We start from the raw sequence: 26,469 nt of genomic DNA, 5'->3' as shown, positions 1-26,469 counted from the left end.
AAAAGGAAGTGATCATAAGCAGTTTGTATGCTTTTTTAATATTGGTAATGTTTGTATACAAGGACTAAGCACTGTCATACTATGTCCTGTTCAGAAATAATGGGGACAATGTTCAAAAGCACCTGCTACCTAGAAAAATGCCAATAAAAAAAGATTGTTTCTGGATAATGTGGTATATAAAAACAAACAAGGAAATAAATAATTATTCAGCAGCAGTATCCAAAAGTTTAACTTTGGTCTCCACTTGGTCAGTCTGAGGTCAAAGACAGTTACCTGCAATTTTCAGCACACTACCCTGATAACTATATGGATAATTTAGAGTTGTCCTAAGTGTATTTGGATAAGCAATCCGGATAGTGACTAAACCCAGATAATGCCAGGCACTCACTACAGTATCAAGATATTCAATGGCAGCCACTATCGGAGTACTGTCACTGGATATCTGGATTTTTTTTCTTTTTTTGCCTACAGTGGCTGTTTTTTTTTTTTTTACAAGATAACACCGTATATTTATTGTTTTCAGCTATAAGCAGAGCTTTGTTCTATTGGGTTTTTTTAGTCTTAGTATTTTTATTAATTCTTGTTTTACTCTTGTAACAAAAATTAACAGTCATGAAACAAGAAACACAGCAATTTTGATTAAGAATCCAAGGAGAGAAAGAAAAAAAAAAAGAGGATATATAACAAAATATGATTCATGCATAAGCCATGTTACATGAAATACGGCAAATAGATAAATGTAACATTTTACACTAGACATTTTTAAAATATGATATAAGTGGAAAACCATTTGTTCTCATGCAAAGCAAAATGAAATGATTTTTTAGCAAAATATGTTTCATATTTATAAGTTTGAAACAATAAATTCCACCATTCTTGGTAGGAAACTTGATATAAGGTCTTCCAATGCGAAAAAATTACTTTCAGAGCTAAGGTCAACATGGTATTAACAAGAATACATTCATTAGATTTTAGAATGCTTTTAAAACATTGGTCTTTAAGTATCACATATTTATAAGTTATTGAACCAGGAAGATGGAATATATATCTACCATTAATAACCATATATCTTTCCAATATTTTTGAATACATACACAAATATAAGATGTTTAATATTACCTTGTTGAGATTGGCAGTACCAACATAAATTAGAATTAGAGGAATCAATTGTATGCAATTTAAGACGTGTCCACATGGATTTATGCATAAAGAAGTACAGGGATTGTACTGCTCCCATAACTTATCTAAAATATACTGTTGAATATTTTCCTCCCAACATTTACATACAGTGGTGGAAATAAGTATTTGATCCCTTGCTGATTTGGTAAGTTTGCCCACTGACAAAGACATGAGCAGCCCATAATTGAAGGGTAGGTTATTGGTAACAGTGAGAGATAGCACATCACAAATTAAATCCGGAAAATCACATTGTGGAAAGTATATGAATTTATTTGCATTCAGCAAGGGATCAAATACTTATTTCCACCACTGTAAACCTATATATTTACTAGGAGACTTATTTAGAACAGAATTATATATGGGGGAAGCAGCATGACCTGTATGTTGGAGTTACATATTTATGTTTTTTAAACATAGAGCTAACCTGTAGCCATTGATAAAATTGAGAATCTTATAATGAAAATTCAATTTTCATATCGGAGAAAGATTTCCAGGTTTGGTTTTTTAAGTCAATAAAATCTTTAAGGGCCCATATTCCTAAACATTGCCATTGAGACCAAGAAACTTGTTTTTTATCAATTTTAAATTTGGAGTTGCAGGTCTGCAGTTTGAAGATCTATCCAGATAAGGATCTATTGAGAAACGGAAATCACCTCCAATTATAGTATGACAAGTGAGAGCATTCAGACCAAATGTGTTAATTTTATGAAAAAAATTAGGATCATCAATGTTTGGAGCATAGACATTAATTAATATTATGGGATTATCCTCGAGGAAGCCTTCTAGTCGAGACCATTTGCCTTCATTATCATTGACATGAAAGATTAACTGGAAGGGCAAAGATTTTCTAATAAGAGTAATAACACCATTTTTGCGACCTTTTGCAGGGCTAACAAATAATTGATCAAACCATTTACCCAAAAGTTTAGAGCCTTCTTGTGCATCCAGATGAGTTTCTTGTAGAAAACAAATATCCACATTTTTTTTCCCTCAGATACAATATAAGTTTCTTCCTTTTAATGGGATTGGAGATTCCCTTTATGTTAAGGAAGAGTATTCGTAGATTCATCACAGATATTTCTGAAATATGTGACTAGCCATATCATGCCAAACCTAATAGCATATGCATGATAAGGGAATTGCAGATAATTAGCAAGTTTAAAATCCTCAAAAAAGGAGAAAAAGGTGACATATAATAAGATAAACATTTTGATAAGTAAAAATGCTTCAGAAAAAAAAAACATTCCAAAAAGGAGAAGAAAGAAAGGAAAAAAGATAATCCATTATGGGGCACGAGTCCAGTATAGACACCAGGTGAGAGCTTAAGCCAGCACGTATTATGATAATAAAAGAATCGCATAGCAGCAATGTGAATTCATCTTCTCAAAAGAAAAAATGTGAACGAGAGAAAAATTGTAAAACTTTACAAATATATTCAACTTCAAAATATTAGTTTGCAGCAGAAGAGTCATTTTTAAGAAATCTTTGCAAGTCAGTGGGGTCATTATAATGCTTAGTAGTATTTTGAAAAGTTACACGCATGGCTATAGAAGACCATACTGAGCTCCTATGGCTTTCAGCATGGGGCGCATTGATAGAAACATTTTTCTCTTTTTTAGCAGTGGTTTTGGTGAAGTCCGGTACCAGAAGGAGTTTTGCCCCATCATAAAGCACAGGAGATTTAGATCGAATAATATTTTAAATTAACATCAGCTGATCATGACGCAGAAATTTAACAAATTTTTCCCTGGAATAGGCCGCAACGCAATACAGTGAGTATGTTCTATATCAATAATGGAGTCAGTTGGAAGAACAGCGATTTTTTATGAAGAACGCCTTTAAAAACTGAATCATGTCCTTACCCTCAGATTGTTCAGGAAGCCCTAGAATTCAAATATTGTTTCTTTTTATACGATTAGAGAGATCTTCTATTTCCCGCTGCAGGAGATCAATTTTATTTAACTTATGATTCGTCTCCAGATGAAGTGCGTCATGAGCTGACATACGGTTTTCGAGGAATTCAATTTGCGCATTAAACTGAGTAAGTTGAATAGAAATAGTAACTAATTCTGACTTGATTTCAGAGGTTGTAGTGAGATTTTGCTGCATAAGAATATGTATCGCCTTAATATCATCAGCGAGAGACTCTGTTTTATTGTGTGGTAATGGCGCCTGAAGGGCCTTCTCAGAAGTGAAGACATCAGACTTATTTTGTTTGGAAGCTGGATGAAGAGGGTGCGAGCCATCGTTCCTGTTAGTTTTTAATGCCATTGTACTGAAGCACAAAAATCGCGAAGGTTATAACGAGAAAAAAAATGAGATACAGGCTGCTATATATTGCTTAATAGTAAAGCTGGTGAGAGAGAAATCCCTACGCGTCCATGCTGGATAAGGTCACAGTAGCTGTTTAAAAAAAAAATTGATGACTGCTGTAAGCTGAATATTTGGGGGGGGGGGGGGGGGGTAAAGAATAAAGGAAATAAAACAAAGATGGAAAATTTGGTTCAATTTAAAGCATGGAGGCAAATCTGTGTCTAGCAGAGGGGCCAGTCAGTGTGAGATGTCTTATTTATTTAAAAAACTTATATACTACCTTATCATATTCAAAAGCTTTTCTAAACCAGTGTACAATACAGCAAAATACAATACATAAAACACAAACATAACTGGAATACCAGAAATCCAAAGGTGTGACCCTACCGAGGGCAACAATTTCCCCACCCTTTTCACTAAAACATCAGACATCTCTGCATCCACTTTCACAGTTCACCCCCACAAGTAGTTCTATTTCATACTGCAGCACTTGTTTCAGAAAAAAAGCCCATATCCTCCCCTGAGTCAACTGAACATTCCGAAATGCAGAACTATCCACTAATACTCTACGGTAAGGGCTCCCAAGCTGCCTGATTACCGCCAAGTAACCCCCTACGGAAATATTTTCTGAAGGTTGCAAGGACTGAATTTGTGAATCCAAGCTCCAAGCAACTTCCAGCTCCATGGACTGTTCTAACCTTGCTCCAACAGAGCCTGGCCTTGGCAGGCACCATTCTGAATGCCTCTGCTGCTCCCTCCCCAAACCACAATACCATTGAGGGGAATGGCATGAGTGAGAGGGTCAATGTGCCTGTCTAACCTTATGCTTCACCATTAAAAGGAAATTCATAGAACAAAGATAAGAGTTCAGTGGCTGCTTACAACAGGACAACCATCTTGGATCCGTAGGAGGACGAGGAATCTGAGGAGGCAAAAGCATCAAGCACCCCACACATCCCAGGACCCAATATACCAGTGACTGATCATCTGAACAGTGCACATCAAATTTTCTGTGACTGTAACCCGATTGAAGGGGACTGAGAGAAGAAACTAGGCAGCAATTATTAGAAGTGGGGGTGAGATCCCCTTATCCCTTTGCCTCCCTTACCCATGCTGCCAACAGGTGCCTACAAGGTAAAATTTGGCCCTGCTCATAAGTTTCTCCCCATATCATTTTCTCAGTTTCAGATCTCTTACTTTGCTATTCTTCAACATCTATCTGGTTTTGTTATTTCTCTTGATCCTCAAGATTCAAGTTTTTGAAGAGAAATTCCAGTCTTTTGCATGATGATGATTTTTTTTCTAATCTACTACTGTATCATTCCAGAAAATGCTAGCATTGTGTTCAATTCACCCTGTTCTTACATCATAAATCCTCCAGAACACGGTACTAATTCACCTTCTGTACCTAAATGAACTTGTTAACACTATTCTATCATTATCGTTAAAACATACAAGTCATGTTCTATAGGCAATTGAGAATGTTAGTTTCCACAATTCTTACAATTCAAAAAGACCTTAAATCACACTCACCTTCTAGGGGATCCTTATTTAGACCCAGCTGGCTGATTATATATCTGGGAATGTCAGTTTTAATACCTTGTCCCTCTTTTGCGTGACCTTCTGCTGCTTCCAAAAGGTAGTAAAATTCTTCAGGATCAAACTCCTAGGAAGAAATGTTGCATCTTTTAAAATGAAGTTTACATGTTTAATGATAGAGGAACAATGGCATGCATGCACCAAATGTCCCCAGAATGGTTCTTTAGTTCCTCTTTGTTACAATCAATTTTCACTAAGGAGCACCTCTTGCTGCCGCTGATGCATGGCATAATTTTATTGCAAAGAGATCCCATGATTTGCTTTAGAATACTCCTTTTTGCTAATAAGTCACTCATTCCCATTATTGCTTGGAACACAAATTGCATTGTAAAGCAACTCAATGGCACTTTAGAGTTCAAGCCTTATTTACATTGTTTGCAGCATTGATTGTAATCCATAATGTTCACTTGTTTACTATTATAATTCTTAATGATTTTATTTATTACATTTGTATCCCACATTTTCCCACCAATTTGTAGGCTCAATGTGGCTTACACAGTACCAGAGAGGCCTTTGCAGGCTCCAGTGTAAACAAATACAGGGTGATGTTGTGGTAAGATCAAGTTCATTTGGCACAGTCACATTAGGGAATTGGAGAATGGAAGAGTTGTGTTATGTCCATTACGTGCTTTAGTTTGGTTGTGTTGCAGAGATTAGGCATTTAAGTTGGATCGGTAGGGTATGCCTTTTTAAACAGGTTGGTTTTTAGTAATTTCCGGAAGTTTAGGTGGTCGTACGTCGTTTTCAAGGCTTTTGGTAGTGCGCTCCACAGATGATGCCCAAAGTTGGTATTTGTTTTCAGAATTTGGTGGCTCTCCAGCAATGTGTTTTTATAGGACAGTCACTGGGCCCTCTAAGATGAGCAGGAGTCCTCCACCTACAATCCTGCCAGTGGGAGATGCTGATTCACTATCACAGTTTTCAAAGGTGAGGGACAGGCAAGCTCTGCAGAAATCCAGGGAGCCTGCCTGTCCTTAGTGATTGAAAACACAATATTGAGGCACCATCTTCTGCTGGCACAAATGCAACTGGAGGACTCCCACTCTGCTTAGAGGGAACAGGAATGTATAGCACTTTATTTCTCCTATGCGAAAAAGGAAAAACAGCAATGTGACAACTGACACAATAACAGTAGCTATTAATGATTAGCCACTGACTGAAGACCAAACCCAGATCACTGCAACTATCCAGAGGATTGCCATCAGCCAACACTGACTCGACGGCACTTACAACGGGTTTCCAACAAACTCTATTATATAAGCTCATGCATAAAGGGATGTTAGTGATGGTTGGACGGAGGCAGAGGACATCGTTTCAAATAAAACCTGCAGAGTGAGTGAATCGAGTGGTCCTTATCTACCAACATCTTATGTGTTTCTCTCTTTGCAACTGCATATCATCCTGTGATCTTCATCAGCTTTTCACCCTGTATTGGGCTAAGTGGGCAATATGAAAAGAATACATAATGATTCTCCAATGGTTATATGATTTACTATTAAGGATAAGTGAATGAAGCAGTAAAACAAGAGGCCTTGGGGCTATTATTAAAGTGCACTAAGGCTTTATGCTAAAGTTAAGGTGTGTGAGCTGCAAAACCTCTGCAATAACTGTTGGTGCATTTCCAGCATTTTTATGAAGGCAGGCCATGCAATTAATACACAAAAAAGTTCCCTACCGAGTGTTGACAGAACAGCAAAGGGCTGCAAAATGCAGTTAGCAACACCCTTTGGGCTAGATTCGTTAAATGGTGCCCAAAGTTAAGTGCCTTTGGGCCAGATGCATCAACCAAATGTTAAAAAATCTAAAACGTTAAAGTCCCTAACGAATTTTAAAAAACGAAGGATGCACCCAAAAAAAAAAGTCGCACATGTTCAGTGCGGCACTGTAAAGTACAATGCATCAAACCTGTGTAATCCCCGTCGGTAATCGGCCCCTAACGCATGCGCAGAGCCGCCAAGCGTTATACTGGCGGCTCTGCGCATGCCACAAATGTCAAAACTACCAAAAAAAAAAAAACAATCAGGTTGCATGGATCGGGAGGGGGCAAAGGCGCTCATCAGGAGCGTCCTTCACAGACGGCCTTGCCACCACCCCGCCCAAATTCGCCGCTGCTCCCCGCTTCCCCCCCCCGCCCGCTTCAAAACCAAAATAAAAATAAAAATCAAACTAACTTTTAAGGCTGCCCCAGCCCCCTCCCTTCCTGTCTCTTTCCCAGCCCCGCCTCCCGACATCTTCCGCCCTGTGCCCCGCCCCCTCTGCCCCCTCCTGGGGTCGTCGCTGCCATTCCCCCCCTCCACCGGGCCCCCCTCCTATCGGGCCCGTGCAGTGCCTCTACCCTGTGTGAAGGCGCTGCACAGGCAAGAAGAATAGCTCAGCTGATGCCTTCGCCCAGTCTTCTCGTTCGCGTCTCTCTCCTCCTGGGCCCGCCCCCGTCTGACGTGGTTACTTATGCAACAGTTAAAAAAAAATTGGACCAATGAAGAGCAAAGTGAGTCATGGGGCGTGTTCCTTATGTGAAAAGATTCACCGTTGAAGTCCTTAGTAAAGAGTCATAGTGTCCTTATACATGGGACGTATGTTTAGAATTTATTAAGTCAGTTTGGGATTTCAATTTGGATACTTTACTATTTTGACCCCTCTGTTATTTAAATACTGACAACGTAAAAGACATTCTATACCATGACGTCTAATGACCTGCCCATGCCACTCCCATGGTCATGTCCCATTTTAATTTGTGTGCTATGAAATTTAGGTGCACATTATATAATAGGACATATGGTAGATCCAGGCACAAGACCTAATTACTGCCAATTACATGCTTGTTAACACCAATTATTGATTACTAGTAAGCCCGGCGCTAGCAAGGTTTTCCTCCGAGTGTGTATGTTTGAGAGAGAGTGTGTGAGAGAGAAAATGTGTGTGACAGAGAGATACAGTGTGATAGAGATTGTATTTGAGAGACAGAGAGTGAGTGTGTGTGATAGAGTTTGTCTGTGACAGAGAGAGTGTGTGTGAGACAGAGAGAGAGTATAACTGCCAATTACGTGCTTGTTAACACCAATTATTTATTGTTGCATTTGTATTCCACATTTTCTCACCCATTTGGAGGCTCAATGTGGCTTACAATACGCCATCATGGCGAGAGCCATTCAAGAGTAAAGAAACAATTGGTATTACATAAAGTACATGTGTAACATAATAGATATAAGCAATTTGGTATATAAGAAAACAGTCAGAATATCAAGTAAATAATGATGTGTTAGGATTCCTATTGATTATTAGTGCTTCATTGTCTAATTGTTTACATGCAGATCTTGGATCCGCATCCAAATTTTGGGACCCAACTTTGGGCAACCTATACAGAATCCAGGGATTTGTTTGTATATATGCAGCTAACTGCATTTTCCACCCAGTAGGGAAAACCTGGTAGTTTCGTCTTCCTCCTCCTTTTGGGCTTCAAGTTCAATAAGAAAAGGGGCATGGATCTATCACTAAATGCCTTCATTCACAACTATCTATGTAATTTTCCCCTCCCAACTTATATAGCCCAATCATTATAGCAACAAGTCCTTGACTAAAAGCTATGCACCAAAACACCATAAGAATTTAAGAAGCATTGCAATACTGGGACAGACCAAAGGTCCATCAAGCCCAATATCCTGTTTTCAACAGCAGCCAATCCAGGTCACAAGTATCTGGCGAGATCCCAAGTAAAACAGATATGGCTTATGGACTTTTCATGTGGAACACTGCAATCATGGACGGCTAAATCCAACCACTAGCAGGGTAATTTTATCAAGAAAACACTAACATTTATATGCCAATTACATGTTTATGTTTACTAGAGACTTGATATGCCGCCTTTCACAACCAATCAAAGCGATATACAAAAATTAAAAAACACAGAAAAATTAAAGGTACATCGATATCAATCAAATAGGACAGAGCAGATTAGAACAGAAAAGGAATAGAAAAATCAGTAGGAAAACAGAGACACCAGTTATCTGTCAATGACCTGACCTCCAGGGAAAACAGGGATAAAGGAAATGGCTGGAAAACAAATGTGCTTTAAGATGACAAAGGAAAGGATGGAAAGAAAGCTCTGACTTCAAAGGAGATGGTAAAGAGTTCCAAAGAAAAGGGGCCAACGAACACAGAGGCACATGTAGAGCCAAGTCGGGAAGAATGAACAGGTGGTACTGACAAACGGCAATCAAATGCAGAACGAAGCTCATGGGCAGGGGAACAGGGAGTGATAAGACAAGCTAAATATGGGGGTGGGGGAGCCTAAGCGTTGAGTTTTGAAAGTGATAGTCAGGATTTTATGAAATATCCGATACTTTATGGGAAGCCAGTGATGCTCTCTCAGGAAAGGTGTTACATGATCATAAATGACTAGACCAGTCGTTCCCAAACCTGCTCGTGGAGGCACCCCAGCCAGTCAGGTTTTCAGGATTCCCACAATGAATATTCATGAGATAGATCTGCACATAGTGGAGGCAGTGCATGCAGATCTCTCACAAGAATATTCACTGTGGGTAGCCTGAAAACCTGACTGGCTGGGGTGCCTCCAGGAGCAAGTTTGGGAACCACTGGACTAAACTACTGGCATATACAGGCATAAATGGCAAAAATCTGCCTAAGGGCCATTCTGTAATATGCAAATCTAATATAATAAAACGCACCGTGAACGTTCTGAAGACAACGTTCTGAAGCCACTCAAACACTCCCTGGCTGTAGGGTTCGTGGATTCATGGTGTGAAGCCACCCAGCCGTCTCTGCCCCGCCCTCGCGTCAAACGTCATGACGTCAAGGGCGGAAAAAAAAAAACAATTCCGGCAGCGCAGCGTCAGGGAAGGAGGCGGCGCTCCCGACGTCTCTAGCCTTCCCTTCGCTGTGTTCCACCTTCTTCTGATGTCAAGGATGACGTCAGAAGAAGGCGGAACACAGCGAAGGGAAGGCTAGACGTCGGGAGCGCTGCCTCCTTCCCTGACACTGCGCTGCCGGAACCGCCACGCAGGTAAATTTAAAAGAAGAAAAAAAAAAAGGGATGTTGGAGGGAGAGAAGAGGGTGGGCAGTAAAGTTGAACAATGGGATCGGGAGGGCAGGGGAGAAACGACAGCATGGATGCGAAGGGGGGGGGCATGGATGCGAAGGGGGGGGAGAAGAGGGCGGGCCAGGCTGGGACATGGGAGAGAGAGGAGCATGGATGCGAGGGGGGTCATGGAAGGGAGAGAGGGGACTTGCTGGAAAAGGATGAATGGAGGCGGCAGGGGACAGAGGAGCATGGATGGGCATGGATTGGGAGAGCAGGGCTCAGGGAGAGAGGGGAATTGCTGGAAAGGGATGAATGGAGGGGGCAGGGGACAGAGGAGCATGGATGGGCATGGATTGGGAGGGCAGGGCTCAGGGAGAGAGGGGAATTGCTGGATAGGGATGAATGGAGGGGACAGATGGGCATGGATGGATATGGATTGCAGGGCAGGGCTCAGGGAGAGAGGGAATTGCTGGATAGGGATGAATGGAGGGGGCAGGTGACAGAGAAGCATGGATGGGCATGGATTGGGAGGGCAGGGCTCAGGGAATTGCTGGATAAGGATGAATGGAGGGGACAGATGGGCATGGATGGATATGCATTGCAGGGCAGGGCTCATGGAGAGAGGGGAATTGCTGGATAGGGATGAATGGAGGGGGCAGGTGACAGAGGAGCATGGATTGGGAGGGCAGGGCTCAGGGAGAGAGGGGAATTGCTGGAAAAGGATGAATGGAGGGGGCAGGGGACAGATGGGCATGGATTGGGAGGGCAGGGCTCACACTCTCTCTCTCATATACAATGTCTTTCTGACTCTCACTCTCACACACTCTGTCTCACACTGTATCACATTCACTCACACACTCGCTTGGTCTCATACACTCACTCTCACAGAGAATCTGTGTCTCACACACACTCTCTCTCTCGCCCACACACACACACACACACTCTCTCTCACACTGTGTCTCACATACACACTTGCACACACTCTCATTCTCACACACACACTCTCTCACAAACACACTCACACCCAGACTCACTCTCTCTCTCTCACACACACACTCACACTTTCACTCTGACTCTCAAACAGTCACTCTCACATACACTCTCCCAAACATACACACTCCGAGGAAACCCTTGCTAGCGCCCGTTTCATTTGTGTCAGAAACGGGCCTTTTTTACTAGTATTTTATATAACATGTAGGATGGAACATGGCCAGGGCACATTATAGAACACTATAAGGGGTCCGTTTACTAAGCAGCGGCATGGTTAACGCGTGGGTAGAGTACCCTGCAATACTTTCAAAGTTGGCACTTGCCATTTCCCATGGCAGAAAACTATTTTCTATTTTCTACCACGAGGGAGCGTTCCCAGCAATAATCAGCTGCACGGCCACATTGGTGCGCGCTGCCTGATTACCACACGAGTAGCATGCGAGCTGCTAGTCAACAGGCGGCAGCAAGGGCTCAGGCAGTAAATAGCCATGCGCTACTTTTAATTTTAGCGCTCTACCATTTACTGCCCCCATTAAAAATGGCTTTTCCCCCCCAAGCCATGATAAAAAATGGCCCAGCGTGCCCCAAACACACATGCCCACACTACCGCAGGCCACTTTTTGCCGCAGCTTAGTAAAAGGACCTCTAAGTTAGGCATGTATCTCCATAAACCAGAAGTGCAGTGGCTGGTGTAGATCCTTGTGTCTAAGCACAGCACATATATGCGTATATATATCCAGTTATGCTTACTTTTCTTTATAGAATTCCAAGTCCCTAAATATAGTTGCACAGTGATAGATTCGTCCCCGGAGCAATATTCCCAACACTGCTTCCACAGCATCCCTAGCACTGACAAACCCCAGAAACGGAACTCCTGAACCAGGAACCTCAATAGCTGGTTTTAGCAAGAAAAATTATACAGACTGCTGGAACCCAGCAAACCTTCTGTTTAGGCTAGTAATTCTCAACCCAGTTCTGAGGACACACCCAGCCAGTCAGCTTTTCAGGGTATTCAGGATGAATATACTGGAATTAGATTTGCACACAATGGAGGTAGTGCATGGAAATTTATTTCATATTTATTTATTTATTGGGGGTTGGAGTACCCCTTGCCAGTAAGGTTTTCAGGATATCCACACTGAATATGCATGAACTTGATTTGCATACACTGCCTCCATTATATGCAAACCTCTTTCATGCATATTCATTGTGGATATCCTGAAAACCTGTCTGGCAGGGGGTACCTCCAGGACCGGACTTAGGAAACACTGGTTTAGATCATGGCAGAGATAGTCTGACTTGATTTTTAACTTCACAAACAAGATGGAAATCTCAAACAGAACAATTACTTGGGAAAAAGTCACATTATCTTTATTCATGCTCTTTATCCCCCTTAGGACAGGTGTGCACATATTCAGTTCTTGAAGGATGACAGCAGGTTATGTTTTCAGGCTATCCAGATCTCTTTCATGCATGTTCGTTAGGAATAGCTTGAAAAACTGACCTGTTTGCGGTATTTGAGGATGGACCTTGTGCACCCTGTCTTACAACCTTGACTCTATACAGAGTTTCCTATTGTTTCCCCAGAACAAATAACTACCATGACATCTACTTACAAGGCATTCCAATAAACGAGCTGGACGAGCAATGATGATGAGAATCTTTTGAACTAGTTGTTTGATAAATGCCAGTTCTCCACTTTCTGAGCGTTCGTGAGCCTATCAGAATACAAAGAGACAACGATACTAAAATAAGTAAGTCAGTAAAGGTTCTTGCAAAAATGACTGCAAAGAAAAATTGGTTGCATTTATTTATCTATTTGGTCGATAAAGAATTTGCATGAAAACCTTTAATTTTTTTTGCAAAACAACAATGAGAATGCAACATAGGAATAAAATCCACAAGCAAGTTTAGGACAAAATTAGTCAACTATATGATTCATTATACTCCCTGTAAAGCAGTTTTACTGTGAAAATTAATTAGCACCCTTAATGCAAATGTACAATTGATTCACTGATGTTGCTGCTGTATATAAGACTGAAAGTCTACAAACAAGCCCCACTGCATAAAATACCAAGAGAGGAAAGAGGGCACTTGGGACTCCCAAATTACACTGCACTACAATGTTCTGAAAATATTGCAACAAGATACTATATACAATAAAACATTAAACTTATACTGATGGAAAACACAAAGTTATCATGTTCCAATATTGGAGATTGTTGCACAGCCTGGATTGCAAACAGTGTAAAAGAGCAAGTCCATTTCAATTTTCGAGTGCCAAATGGCTATCCACCTGGATATGATAGTAAGGAAATTTTAAAAATTAAAAGAATATAAAACAGAGATCAGTGTATCGTCTACTAGAAAGTTATAAACACTCTTTTCCCGCCTATTTATCAGCCACATCTCCATATTTTCAGTGTACAGTGCAATAGCATTACTATAAGTATAACATAGGCATATTTAAAAAGGTTATGTCCAACCATCGGCTAGTCAAGAAAAGATAAAAACTAATGTCAGAATTTTTAGTAGGTGTTGATGAAGTATGTGCAATTTTATTGGCAAGATCTTTTCCAGTAGATCATTTATCTATGCTCTATTGATGGATGATTCATCCCAGCCAATAGTAGCAGATTATTGATGGGAATCATTTTTAAGAGTTTCACTGTTAGATCTTAAAATTACTCAGGAAATTTGCTAAAGGCCACTGTGTGTTGAATCATTGCCCGGTATCTTTATTTAGAGTCATGTCAACTAAAGTGTTTTATGGTTAACCAAATGAATTAATACTCTGTTGCAGGATGATTTATAACCTTTAGAATTTGGCAATATTTTAGCAACTCTGTTACTGAAGTCAGAAGATAATAATCCAATAAAGGGGTCTGTGAGGGAGTCTATAGGACGCTGGCCCTCTCTAAATAGCACTTCTTTATAATGTCAGAGCCACCTTAAAACTTACAGTCCCACCCAGGGGATGGCAACAAAAAGAGGGCATGGTCCAGGAAGTATATAAGCCATTGGTTCCCAAACCTGGTCCTGGAGAGAACTTTGCATGCAGTGAAGGCAGTGTATGCAAGTCTCTCTCATGAATATTCATTGCGGATACCCTGAAAACCTGACTGTCTGGGGTGCCTCCAGAACCAGGTTTGGGAACTACTGATATCAGCTAAGGCCATAGCTAGGTTAAGGAGGTCCAGCGGGAAGCAGTGACACCCTATCATAGGAGCCAACTTTTCAAAATGATTGGGGGGTGCTTAACTCAGTACAAATTACCAAGTCCATATAAAGGAAATTAAAGCATGATGGGGTTGTGAATACAACTGGTCAGGCAGTCTTTAAATGAAGAACACAGCAGGTGGTGCACACACAAGGAAGACCTATGGGTAAAAGAAATGCTAGGGTAGCACCGCAAGTCCTACCAGTCTCTCTTCCTCCCCAACTCCAACTCACTGACACAATTTACCATTCTACTCCCAGTCCACCTACATCACACTCACGTTATGCGTTCCAGACCATCCTGGCCCATCTATACAACCCATATTCTCCCCCTCCCAGCCAGTCTTCAATAGTCCCCTCTTTCCTAAGTAATCTATGCACACCATAACTTTCTTTTCTCTCAGACCATCCCCACTTTAATGTCTTCTTTCTCCTCCTCTTATGTTTTTTCCTTACTTCTTTCTCCCAAAGCAGCTTGACCTACGGGGGTTCCAAATGGTACAGAGTGACTCCTTATATGATCACCTGTTGTTGGCTATCAATTAAAGCTAGGCTGCAGTTTAAGATTTTAGTATTTATTTTTAAAACTTTTTGCATGATTTGCAACCTAGCTATATGGCCACCTGGATATCATGGTATGTATCAACATGACACTTGAAATTAGAAAATCAACTTAAAGTAAGCTTACCATTGGCTCAGAAATTTAGACTATTAGTTCTAGAAAAAGAGATTTATAGATGAAATAGGACCAGAAATTTGGAACGCTCTGCCTCTCTCATTCCATGAACAAAACTGCTATATCCATTTCCGATTTTTTACTGAAAATGTGGCTTTTTAAGAAATGTTATGATTTATCTTAAAGTAGACTGCTTTTATTTGATCATTATATCATATGATGTAAATCTGTTAGGAAGATGTTTTTTTGTGTGTGTGTTCACTGCTTTGAGCCAGATAATGGTTAAATGGGTTAGAAATGTGGACCCTTTAACCCCCTCATTACTTCACCTTCAGGCAGTACTGACAGACATAACTTCTCCTCTTCCAGCTCTGCCCATATCTCACAAACTATCTTAAATTTTATTCCATTTCTCCCTGCTTGCATTGCTTAATATTCTGACAGTTCCAAATCTCTTCTTGTCAGATCCCCTGAATGTTTTATTAAATGTCAGAACCTTTCAAATTTTCCAGCATAATATTCAACCTTCCACACCATTCTTTCAGTTCTCCCTTACTTCCCCAGACCCAGTATTGCTACAATACTGTCCCCATATGCATACCTACCTGAGGTCTTCATGTGTCCAACTAGTCTATTTGTTTTGTTTTGTAACTTTTTAAAAATGTCTTATTATATGCCACTTGTGGGGCCAGGAAGATGGTTTATAAATATTTTAATAAAACACGTGTGTAGAATCCTACAGTTTGTACTGGTTCACAATTTCACTGGTTTCTTTGTAAGTTGTGATATTTTTTATTGGACCAACAGGAACAGGAACACAAAGGAGAGATGCTGGACAAGGTAGATAAGGATGCAGAGGGACGATGAATGTTGGATATGGTGAGAGAAGAAATGTCAAATGGACAAAGAGACCTTGACAAAGAGAGTTGAGAAAAGAACGCAGAAACCAAAAACTGGGATCAACATGATTAGAAAAAAAAATGACCAGACAATAAAGGTAGAAGAGGGCACTTTCCCGGTTAGTGGAATGAATATCAATGCTAAACAGGTAGATCTCAGCACCGCTCCCTGGACCACCATCAGCACTAATCAAATAGTGCAGCAGCAGCAGTCACAACACAATATCCTGTAGCACTATCTGGTTAAGTGCACTTTAATATGTCCTATACTGCCTATTAAAATTTTTATTGTGTATTGTGTTGACATTGTAAGTAGTATACTATGCCACACTTTGTATTGTTGTTTGAATATTTTTACTGCTGCAATTATCTATAGTTCATTTTAGTTCTTGCTGCTATTTATTTATACATGTTGAAGCTTCTAAAATGACCTCCTAAGGTGGTAATTATATAACTGAGCTCATGTACAAACAGTATGTGCACAATCTCATTGTGTGGTACCAATGACTTTTTAAAATGAAAGGATATGAATACTTCCATTTTAAAAACTATACTAGGAAATTCATTTTTTCTTTACCATGCATAGATTTTCCATGTTGGAACATGTTAGGCAGCAGTAGTTCACTACCTGAGGGAGGCTTCAGAGACCATACAAAAGCCTTGAAAGGAAGTAAGTTTATAGCAATGCTGGGAGATGTAGTCTTAACTGGTAGGAAGTGAGCTTGTATTAAAGAAAGACAGATTTGAGGAAGAAGTTCTGGTTCAGAAAACAGGTAAAGGTAGATAGAATATTAAAGCCTATGTGCTGTACTGTGTATAGTAAAAGGTCAGAACAGCTAAGACTGGGGAACTTTACTTCCTGTTTGGAACTGTACTTTGGATTAAGTTGTGCAATGGAGCTGTATGTTAGTAGAAAACGTTACCGATTAGAAGACCATGGTGAAGCATTCATCTAAATTTATAAATAAAGCATGTAATATAGTACATCAGTGTCCTGCCACATATACAGAAAATACTTTGCTCAGTTCCGGACCCAGACAGTTGACCTAGGATAATATATACTGTACATGTGTATTTTCAAATTATATATAGGTTTTTAAACATAAAACATGCCCCAACTCTGCTCTGGGACCACCTCTGCTTTGGGAAAGTTAAATATATAAAGGCTATCCCCTGGATTCTATAGAATGCGCCTAGAGATCCGGGCCGAAATCCAGGTGTATTCTATAACAACGTACATAACTTAATTGGCTTAACAAGCTAACCAGCATTGATGACAGCACTTAACTTGCAATAATGAGCACTAACTGGCAATAATTAGAATTTATGCGAACAATTTGTAACATTCAGTAATGAACTGTACCTAAAGTCTAATGCATGCAGTTCAAAATGGGAATGGCTATGGGCAGGGAAATGGGTGTTTCATGGGCGTTCCAAACTTTACATGCATAGTTATAGAATATAGCCCAGTGCATGGGGATTTACACCAAGTTTTCATTGGTGTAAATGGAGGCACGTTGTTTTACAGTATATAGAGTACAACTAAGCACATGATACATAGAGTACAAATAAGCATACTTTGTATACCGTGACTAAATCTAGCTGCAGCTTACAGAATATATTTAGGCAGAAATTTTACCATGCGGATTTTTTAGGCGCCTTATATAGAATCTGACCCTATATGCATATAGGTTGATAAAACAATTTCTAACATACTTCATTATGCAAAGAAATGGCTCTTAAATTTGCCCTTTAAATTATCGCATATGGGTTTTAATACTGTAGGAGAATAAGACCAAATGCTGATTTGTTGCATGTAGACAATAGAACAATCTCATGTCTTTAGATCAGTTACATGATCCTGATAAATTTCAAACTGTCTTAATTCAAAAGGAATACAGTAAAGTTGAACACAATAAAGAATGTTTTGAACAAGGAAGCTTTTAATTGACTTACTCCAAAACTTGATCTTATCTATAAGGAAACAAATTGATTAGTTATCTCTCAAGGTGGATCTTCTTACAAAGGTGATTTCTCCAATTAAGCTATGGAAGGAAGCTAAGTTTATGTTTTTTTAACTTCACAGGACCATGATGGAGGATAACATGAAGGAGGAGGAAAAAAGAAGACACATGGAATGAGCCAGCCTTTCTTTGGCGATCCAACAAACATCAATACTTGATGATTTTGAAATCATTAATCTAGTTGATGGCACCTCAGCATCCAAACAATGGACCAGATGTACTAAAAGGTTTTCCCATTATTTGCCTATGAGAAAAATGCTTAGCCCATATGGCCCAATCTGAAGTCAAACAAAGAATTTTGTTATTCAGTACTGATCTGAATGCCAATGTTTTGTTTTAATTGTAAATCTATACAATTATTGTACAGCACTTAATTTAAAAAGCTGGAAAACAAAGAAACATATCATTTACAGAAAATAAAGAGCAGGTAAGAGCTAGATCTTTTAATTTCAATGGGCAAGCGATTCCAAATTTTTGTACTCAGGGCCCTGTTTACTAAATTGCACTATAGGCACGCTAACATTTTTAGCATGCATTAAAAATTAGCAAGCGCTAGTGCTAGAGACACCCACAGGAATATATGGGTGTCTCTAGCATTAGTGCACGCTAATTTTTAGCGCAGTCTAAAAACGCTAGCGCACCTTGGTAAACTGGGCCCTTAAGTATCTAAAAGAATGTTCCAGATATTTTTTCAATATAACCCCTCTAAAGCTTGGTAAAGCTAAAGTTACATTTTGTACAGAACTGGAATCATTACAATTATTAAGAAGCATGCAATAGTTTGCCAAGTCATCCATATTTTGACCTGTCAATGATTTATAAACCATGCAAGCTATCTTGAAATCTATTCTGGAATTTACTGGCAACCAAAGAAGACTCCTTAGTAAAGGAGAAACTTTCTCAAACTAATTCACCCAAAAAAATCAATCTGGCCACAGTATTTTGAAACCAACTCCTGTCTGGAAAAAAAGAATCAGGGTATGGCTAGTTTCAAATAAACTCACATTCTGGTTTTAGACATTTTTTACATACCTATAAATGAAAAATTATGTCGATTTTGAGTAATAGATTTTACCTTATTTGATAATTATATTAATTTCATCATAAAAAGCTGTTTTTCAACAGCTTTGTCATTTTCTGAGTATGCCTTATCTGTGCATAAATTACTTCAAAATTAGACTATTTCAATGTCTTATCAGTTGGTATATTAGAGTGCCTTTGATTAATTCAAAACACTGCTGCATGCCTATGGACAGGATGTGGCCTAAGGGGCCACAACACCCCAATTCTTGCAAATCTGCACTGGTTACCCATTGGGCTTCTTTCTTTCTTTTTGGTACCTTTTTAAGGATATGTATGATTTAGAGAAAAAAAATCTGTCATATTTTCTTGGCAGAATTTTAACATCCACACATGAGGACCTTCTTCAAATGTTCTCCTATCAGGCGCTATACTCATACACATATTTAGGGGTTTTTTTTGTCATTGCTCCTATCCTATAGAATAACATAGTAACATAGTAGATGACGGCAGAAAAAGACCTGCATGGTCCATCTAGTCTGCCCAAGATAAACTCATATCTTGAATTTGTACCTGTCTTTTCAGGGCACAGACCGTGTGAAGGGCCAACATCTTGTTATCTGATGTACTAGTATTTAGGAGATCTCTCAAAAGTCATCTATTTGCTCTTCTATTCCCTTGACTATGCTTGTTTAAGATTTTGTACTGAGAATCACATATTTGTTTGGCCAAGTTATAACTTTTGAGCTTGCTCTGGATATTTCAGGGTGCATATTCCCAATTACTTTGAAAAGTTGGCTCCTATTTTTTGCGGTTTATTTATATTGATAAGTTTATGGGGATAATCTTATAAGGCCTTCTCCGTGTGTGAGGCATATTTTACATGCAGAGAATGGCTAGTCTAAAATTGTGATGGGGAATATACATGTAAAACATAGGCACAATTGAACATAGAATCTATTTTCATGTGATATATGGTTCCTGAGAATGTAGTTTCAGTAGCATTGCATTGTACACACGTATTTTATAAAATATGGGCTAGATTCTATATATGGTGCCTGAAACTTCCATGTGGAAAAAAAAGACACCTAGGCGTATTCTCTTAAGTATGCCTAAATTTTAAAGACTAGGCTTAAATTTCCTTGTAGTATACAGAATTACACCAAGCGCCTCTCCACACGACCAAATGTAGTAGCGGCCATTTTTACCTGATGTAAATCCCGACGCCTAAATTAGGCACAGAGCGGGTGTATACTACAACAATGTGCACAGATTTCAGAAGTTTCCATGCCCCACACCTAGTCACACCCCCTTTTTAACTATGTAACTTAGAATTTATGCGCACCACGTTATAGAATATGCTATGGGCTCCTTTTACCAAGCTGAGGCAAAAGGGGGCCTGAGCTGGTGTCAGTGCATGTTTTTGATGCGCAACGAGGCCACTTTTTACCGCAGCAGGTACCTCAAAGGGTGGCGGTAAGGGCTCCCCGCCACAAGGCCACGAGGTAAGAATTATCTCACCATATGGCCATGTTGGGGGGGGGGGGCTTTTAGCGGCTGCGGAACAGATGGCCCTGGCTCTCAGGAAAAACAGCCTCCACCGCTAGCGCAGGGCCCTTTACCCCCCTCCCCCAGCTTGGCAAAAGACCTCCTCAATGAAGTTACATGGAAATACTTATAAAACAAATAGGAGAAAATATTTTTCACTCAATGAATAGTTAAGCTCTGGAACTTCTTGCTGGAGGATGTAGCAACAGCGGTTAGCATATCTGGGTTTAAAAAAAAGGTTTGGACAAGTTCCTGGAGGAAAAGTCCATAGTCTGCTATTGAGACAGACATGGAGAAGCCAGTGCTTGCCCTGGGATTGGTAGCATGCAATGTTGCTACCATGAGGATTTCTGCCAGGTACTTGTGACCTGGATTGGACACTGTTGGAAACAGGATACTGGGCTAGATGGACCACTGGTCTCACCCAGTATGGCTAGTCTTACGTTCTTATTTCTACCTGCCTTGGCGATCTGTTACTTGTATTGAGTTTACCTCTATGGGATGTATGGTGCTGTCTTGTTCACCAATTGCCAGAAACAGTTGTCTCTGGTATCTTTGGTACAAATATGTTGCATTAGCTTACTCTTTAACAATATATTCTAAATATCTGCGGAAAAGGCCTTTGACAAGGTAGACTGGACGTATCTATTTGAGACACTTAAATATAAGGGGTTTCAAGGCTGGTTCTATCAAGCCATAGTAGCTTTGTATAAAAGCCCGGAGGTCTCTATCCTAGTGAATGGAGTTAAATCCACCACGTTTAACATCAAGAGAGGTACGAGACAAGGATGCCCCCTCTCACCCCTGCTCTTTGTTTTATCTATAGAGCCATTGTTGCGGGCCTTAAAAATCGCATGGGAGATCCCAGGGGTGGAGGTAGGAGGAGAGGTAGTTAAAGCGTTGGCCTTTGCTGACGACCCGGCAGTGATTACAACGAAACCCCAGCATGCACTAGTGGGAATCCTACAAGTAATTGGAAAATATGGGAAAATCTCCGGTTTTTCGCTAAATATACAGAAATCACAAGGACTGGTAGTGTACCCGGGTGAGGGAGGCCCAGGGTGGGGAGATTCTTCTCTATCATGGGAGGGAGAGAAGCTTAAATATTTGGGCACTTATTTATCACAGGATTTGACTCAGTTATATAGTAATAATGTGACTCCATTACTAAATAAGACATGTATGCAATTGCGAATGTGGCATGACTACCCGTTAACCCTAATGGGCAGGATTGCACTATACAATATGGTGATTGTGCCCAAGTGGCTATATATTTTTCAGACCTTACCACTCTTCCTAAGATCGGAAGACGAGACGCACCTGAACAAGCAACTGCAATGTTTTTTATGGAGAGGGCACAAGGCTCGAATGCCAATTGAAGGACTTCAAATACCAGTGGAGTATGGAGGATTAGGACTTTTGAGTATAAGGTACCTCACTATAGCATGTGGCATGAGGCATATTACAGACTGGTACCGCAAAACATCAGACTTTTCGGCTACAGCAATAGAAACTGCATTAGCAATGGATACCCATTTCAGTAGTCTACTGCAGACTGGAGGAGGTCGGATGCCCCCGGTGCTTGCGATGTCACATATTCTACCTACCGCGAAGGCGGTATGGAGATGGGCATGCCACCTCCATCACTTTTCTTCGCGGACAACCCCATATCTAGCACTATGTGGCAACCCACAATTCCCTCCTGGACAGATGCATGGAGCATATCAATGCTGGCAAAAGAAGGGTCTGACTTATTTATCACAGATACTGACAGACGAAGGTCACATCTAATCATTCCAGTAAATTAAGACCACCTTTACGCTCCCGCAGTCAGAATTTTACTATTATCTTCAACTGAAACACTACGTCTCTACTCTGCCATGGGAAGAGTTAACAGAAGATGTCCAAGAAGAGATATCCTCAGCGTACTCTTTGAACTCGCAAAATAAAGTTCCGCTAAAGATGCACCATAGACATATCAGAGATACGGTGCAGGAACCAGATTACAGCAAGCTAGCCCGAGCCTGGAGTATAGATCTGGGGATAGAGGTATCCAGCCAAGTAATTAAGATCTATATATTGTCGCTAAGAGGAACGTGTAAAATGACAGCTCTTTGGGAACTGCAGTATAAGTTCACCATACGCCTTTTTATCGTACCACGAAGGGCCTTTCACTTGGGGGCTTCCTCGGATGGGGCATGCCAGAAATGCGGAACACAAGGAGTGCTTCTGGGGCACATGTTTTGGCAATGCCCTAAGATAGTGAACTTCTGGAAGGCCCTATTAAAGACTATCTCCACCATGTGGGCTGCGGAATGGAAATATAACTCGCTTTTGTTATTTGGGAAACCTAGATTAGCTATTCCCACACCAGCGGGATATCGGGGATTTGCACTCCGAGCAACCACGATAGCAAAAAAAGTAATACTTGCCGAATGGATTACAAATAAAACACCAAGAATTCAGCATTGGAGGTGCCAAATGGCCTCTTTAATGCGATTTGAGGGAAGAGTGGTGGACCATACTTCAAGTTTTAAAGAGGCGGACTATTGTAAGATATGGACTCCATTCTGGTTGATGCTGCTTGCGGCAGCAAAAGGGCCTATACTAAATATGTAAACATGTGACTGGTAACATGGATGCGTTGAGTAATAAGCCACGAATGTGGGGAGGGAGGGAGGGAGGGAGGGGAAGGGAGGAGGGGGGAGGGGGTTGGAAGGAAGGCACACACACACATTAAAGGATGATGAGGCACCAAAAGAGTTATTTTATAGTATCTGGATGCAGTTTGAATTTGAAGTTATATAATGTTTTAATATGTACATGTTGAATGGTGATAACATCATCAATAAAAACTTCTTTAAATATATTCTAAATTTCAGTAAACTGCATACGTTCTAACACTCAATACACAGTGAAAAGGAATTACAAAATATGGGGACATGACATGCATTTCTGAGTGGACACATTCAAGACTAACAGAAGGGGACATGGATGCATGAAACAGCCTCCCAGTGGTAGTAAAACCAGTAAATGAATTCAAGACCACAATGGATATGTGCAGAGAATCCTAACTTCCAAAGGAGGGAACAGAAAGCTAGTGATAACTGGGATTTATGGATATTGCAACAGGTGTAAAACTGGGCAGAATAGATGAACCATATCACCCTCATCTACTATGATCAGTGATGGATTAGGAGTTTAAAAAAAAAAGCCCTGGCATTTGAAGCACACTGGCAAAAAAGTCACTGGCAAATTTTACTGGACCATTTGGCCTATAATTGAACCAGACCTTCTAGCATTTGCCAGAGTTGCTAAATTTTAATCTAAGTCTTGCCATGATATTCTACTTTTACTTTACAGGGAATTTATTTAATGGTGTGGGAAAGAGCCAGTGAGGGCAACATTATTCATAGTGCTCTTAAGACTGATTGTTTACTCTAGCAGATCTGTAAAAACCATCATTTATAACTTTGAGAGATATTTAAATGTATCATAAACTCCTGATCTCTCTTCTCCTCTTGGGTCCACATATAGTTCAACTCTTACCCCAGAGGTTAAATATAACTACCTTAATCTGAATTCCCTATAAGCAAAAGCAGTTTGTATTTGGTACCAACAATACCATAAAAGTTACTGTGTTAAACCTGATAAAAGGTTTTCTATTTGTTCGCTATGGTATAATTTCCCTTTAAAGCTGCTTAAACTAACAAATGTATAAGGTTGAAATGTCTAAGAAATATTTTTAAAATGAAGGCATAACCAGAGATGAGGCAGGAGAAAATATTGCAAGTGGAGGAAAAGCCTAATGGTCAGAGCATTGGGTGAGAACCAGAGGAGCGTGTTTCAAATCCTACTACAGCTCCTTGTGATCTTGAAAAGTCACTAAGCCCTCCATAGCCGCAGGTACAAACTCAGATTGTGAGTCCTCCAAAGACACAAAAATACTCACTGTACCTGAATGTACAACCGCTTCGATAGCTTTCAAGCTTGTTGGTGGTATATAAGTAATTAAAGTAAATAAAGGTCAAACCAAAATGACTATTCAATAACCCCGTGGAACATTTTAAAGCTAGTAAAACTGAAAGTGTTCAGTAAAGAAATAAACTGCGTACCATATATTAGCCAAGGGCAACCTCTCAGTTGACAACTCCTATTTTCTGCATATCTTCTGGTGAATCTATATTGCTCTAAGTACAGCTGAAAATAAAAGCAACACGATACACTCCCCAAGTTCAGGAGTCAGAGCGCTCTTTTCACTTGCATATACCCAGGCAAAGATAAGAGAGGTACAAAAGCCTTCTATTTGACGTGACCTTGACCTTAGAACAAAAGTGTCAGTTGACTCAAGCTGATGAAAATCCCTGGGGATGACTTCTTTTCTGCACGCCACTGTGCCAAGCGGTGGCAGGAGATACAGTTAGCCACTGAGCGTCACATTTATGACAGTAAACACATCAAAAGAAAACCAAAGGCACGTCCCAGACAATTCAGCTCCGGAAAGGGCAAGTCGCCCTGCAACGCCTGTATGCTTTCAGTGTTTGATGGATACTGTAAACACGATTGTAAAGAAAGCTAGCAAACAGATGATAAAAGCTGAAACACATTGAAAAGGGAAACGAAGGCTGCAGTTAGGCATAAACCAACCATATTATAGACCTGATAGCATGGAACTGATAATTTTGAGATCTCATATACTTATTAAGCAATGTACATGATAATATTTAGTGTGAATGAGACACATGTAAAACTGCTTACCACCAGGCTATGAAATACTGAGCATTATAGTAAAGACTAAACAACCCTATGAAAGGACTAACAAACTTTAAATTCCTAAGTAGAGGAGTAGCCTAATGGTTAGTGCAGTGGGCTGAGAACCTGGGGAACTGGGTTCGATTCCCACTACAGCTCCTTGCTTTTTGCTAGTATTCTGTAACAGTTTAGGAATGCCCTGAACCTGTTATAGAATTGATAATGAGGGTGTCCCTTAGTGGCACCACGTTATAGAATTACCCCTTTACTGTATTACCATGTTAAAATTCCACCACCATCTCCTCCTCCTCCCCCTAAAAATTAGAACACAACTACAGAAATGCATGACGTATCTAATATGTCTCTGCAAAAGCTAACAGCAACCAACTGAAAATAAAAGGTAAAGGGTCATGGATTTGATATACCGCCTTTCTGTGGGTACAACCAAAGTGGTTTACATATATTATAAGCAGGTACTTTTTCTGTCCCTATTGATCTCAGTGAAGGGAATGCAAGCCATCTTTTTTGCACTGTGAAAGAATGTTGGATTCCTTTTGAAGCACAAGGCTTTGGACAGATACTAATTGCACTAATAGCATTACAACAAAGTAACACTTTGTCCTAATGAAATATAAATCTAGTCCAACACAGTAAAGAACAATGTTGGCCATGGTGTACTATCCCCTTGAAAAATGAGATGTTCCCTCTACGCAAGAGCCATGAGCATAATCAGTTTTATCTTGCACGCATCAGAAAAGAGGTAAACATTTTCTCCAGCAAATATATTCAAATCATTCTTCAGTTAACATTAATTATCTTTACATGGTGCATGGTTCCTACCTCCTGTAACAATTTTTCTAATTTCTGCTGCAATTCAAGGAAGTATCGTGAGGTGATAAGGCCCTGGTGGGATTTATCCAAGCAATCTCGAGCCAGCTCAATGATCTGATGGTGGGTGAAACTGAGCACTCCATCTGCCAGGGGAAGCACACTATCAGGAGAATAGGTGGTGATAATCTCCCGTAGCCGCTCTTCCATCTGAGCTGTGGCCTAATTAAAAAAAAATAGTCATATGCTTAATCTGTATTGCCTGAAAACCAAGTTGCCATCTGATCACACACTTTGTTTTCCATCAAATGGTTAACACATTTTGACATGAGCAGCTTTTTATAAAAACCTGAATTTTGTTTGTTACTCGAAAACTCTTCGCA

The 26,469-nt window shown here is 40.1% G+C and overlaps 1 protein-coding gene across 3 annotated transcripts in view; it reads right to left on the bottom strand.

Annotated features, from left to right (window-relative positions):
* Positions 1 to 26,469, bottom strand: part of MAST4 (microtubule associated serine/threonine kinase family member 4) — a 905,366-nt gene that overhangs the window by 128,636 nt on the left and 750,261 nt on the right. For all 3 annotated transcript variants that reach the window (XM_030193210.1, XM_030193211.1, XM_030193212.1), the window contains 3 exons: positions 26,099 to 26,308; positions 12,737 to 12,838; positions 5,026 to 5,158 (listed from right to left, as the gene is read on the bottom strand). In XM_030193210.1, coding sequence (XP_030049070.1) covers positions 5,026 to 5,158; positions 12,737 to 12,838; positions 26,099 to 26,308 — 445 coding nt within the window. The remainder of the gene's footprint in view (positions 1 to 5,025; positions 5,159 to 12,736; positions 12,839 to 26,098; positions 26,309 to 26,469) is intronic.

This window comes from Microcaecilia unicolor, chromosome 2, assembly GCF_901765095.1.
Source record: "Microcaecilia unicolor chromosome 2, aMicUni1.1, whole genome shotgun sequence".
NCBI lineage: Eukaryota > Metazoa > Chordata > Amphibia > Gymnophiona > Siphonopidae > Microcaecilia > Microcaecilia unicolor.
The sequence above is the reverse complement of the archived record's forward strand: the minus strand, read 5'-3'. Positions and strand labels throughout refer to the sequence as shown.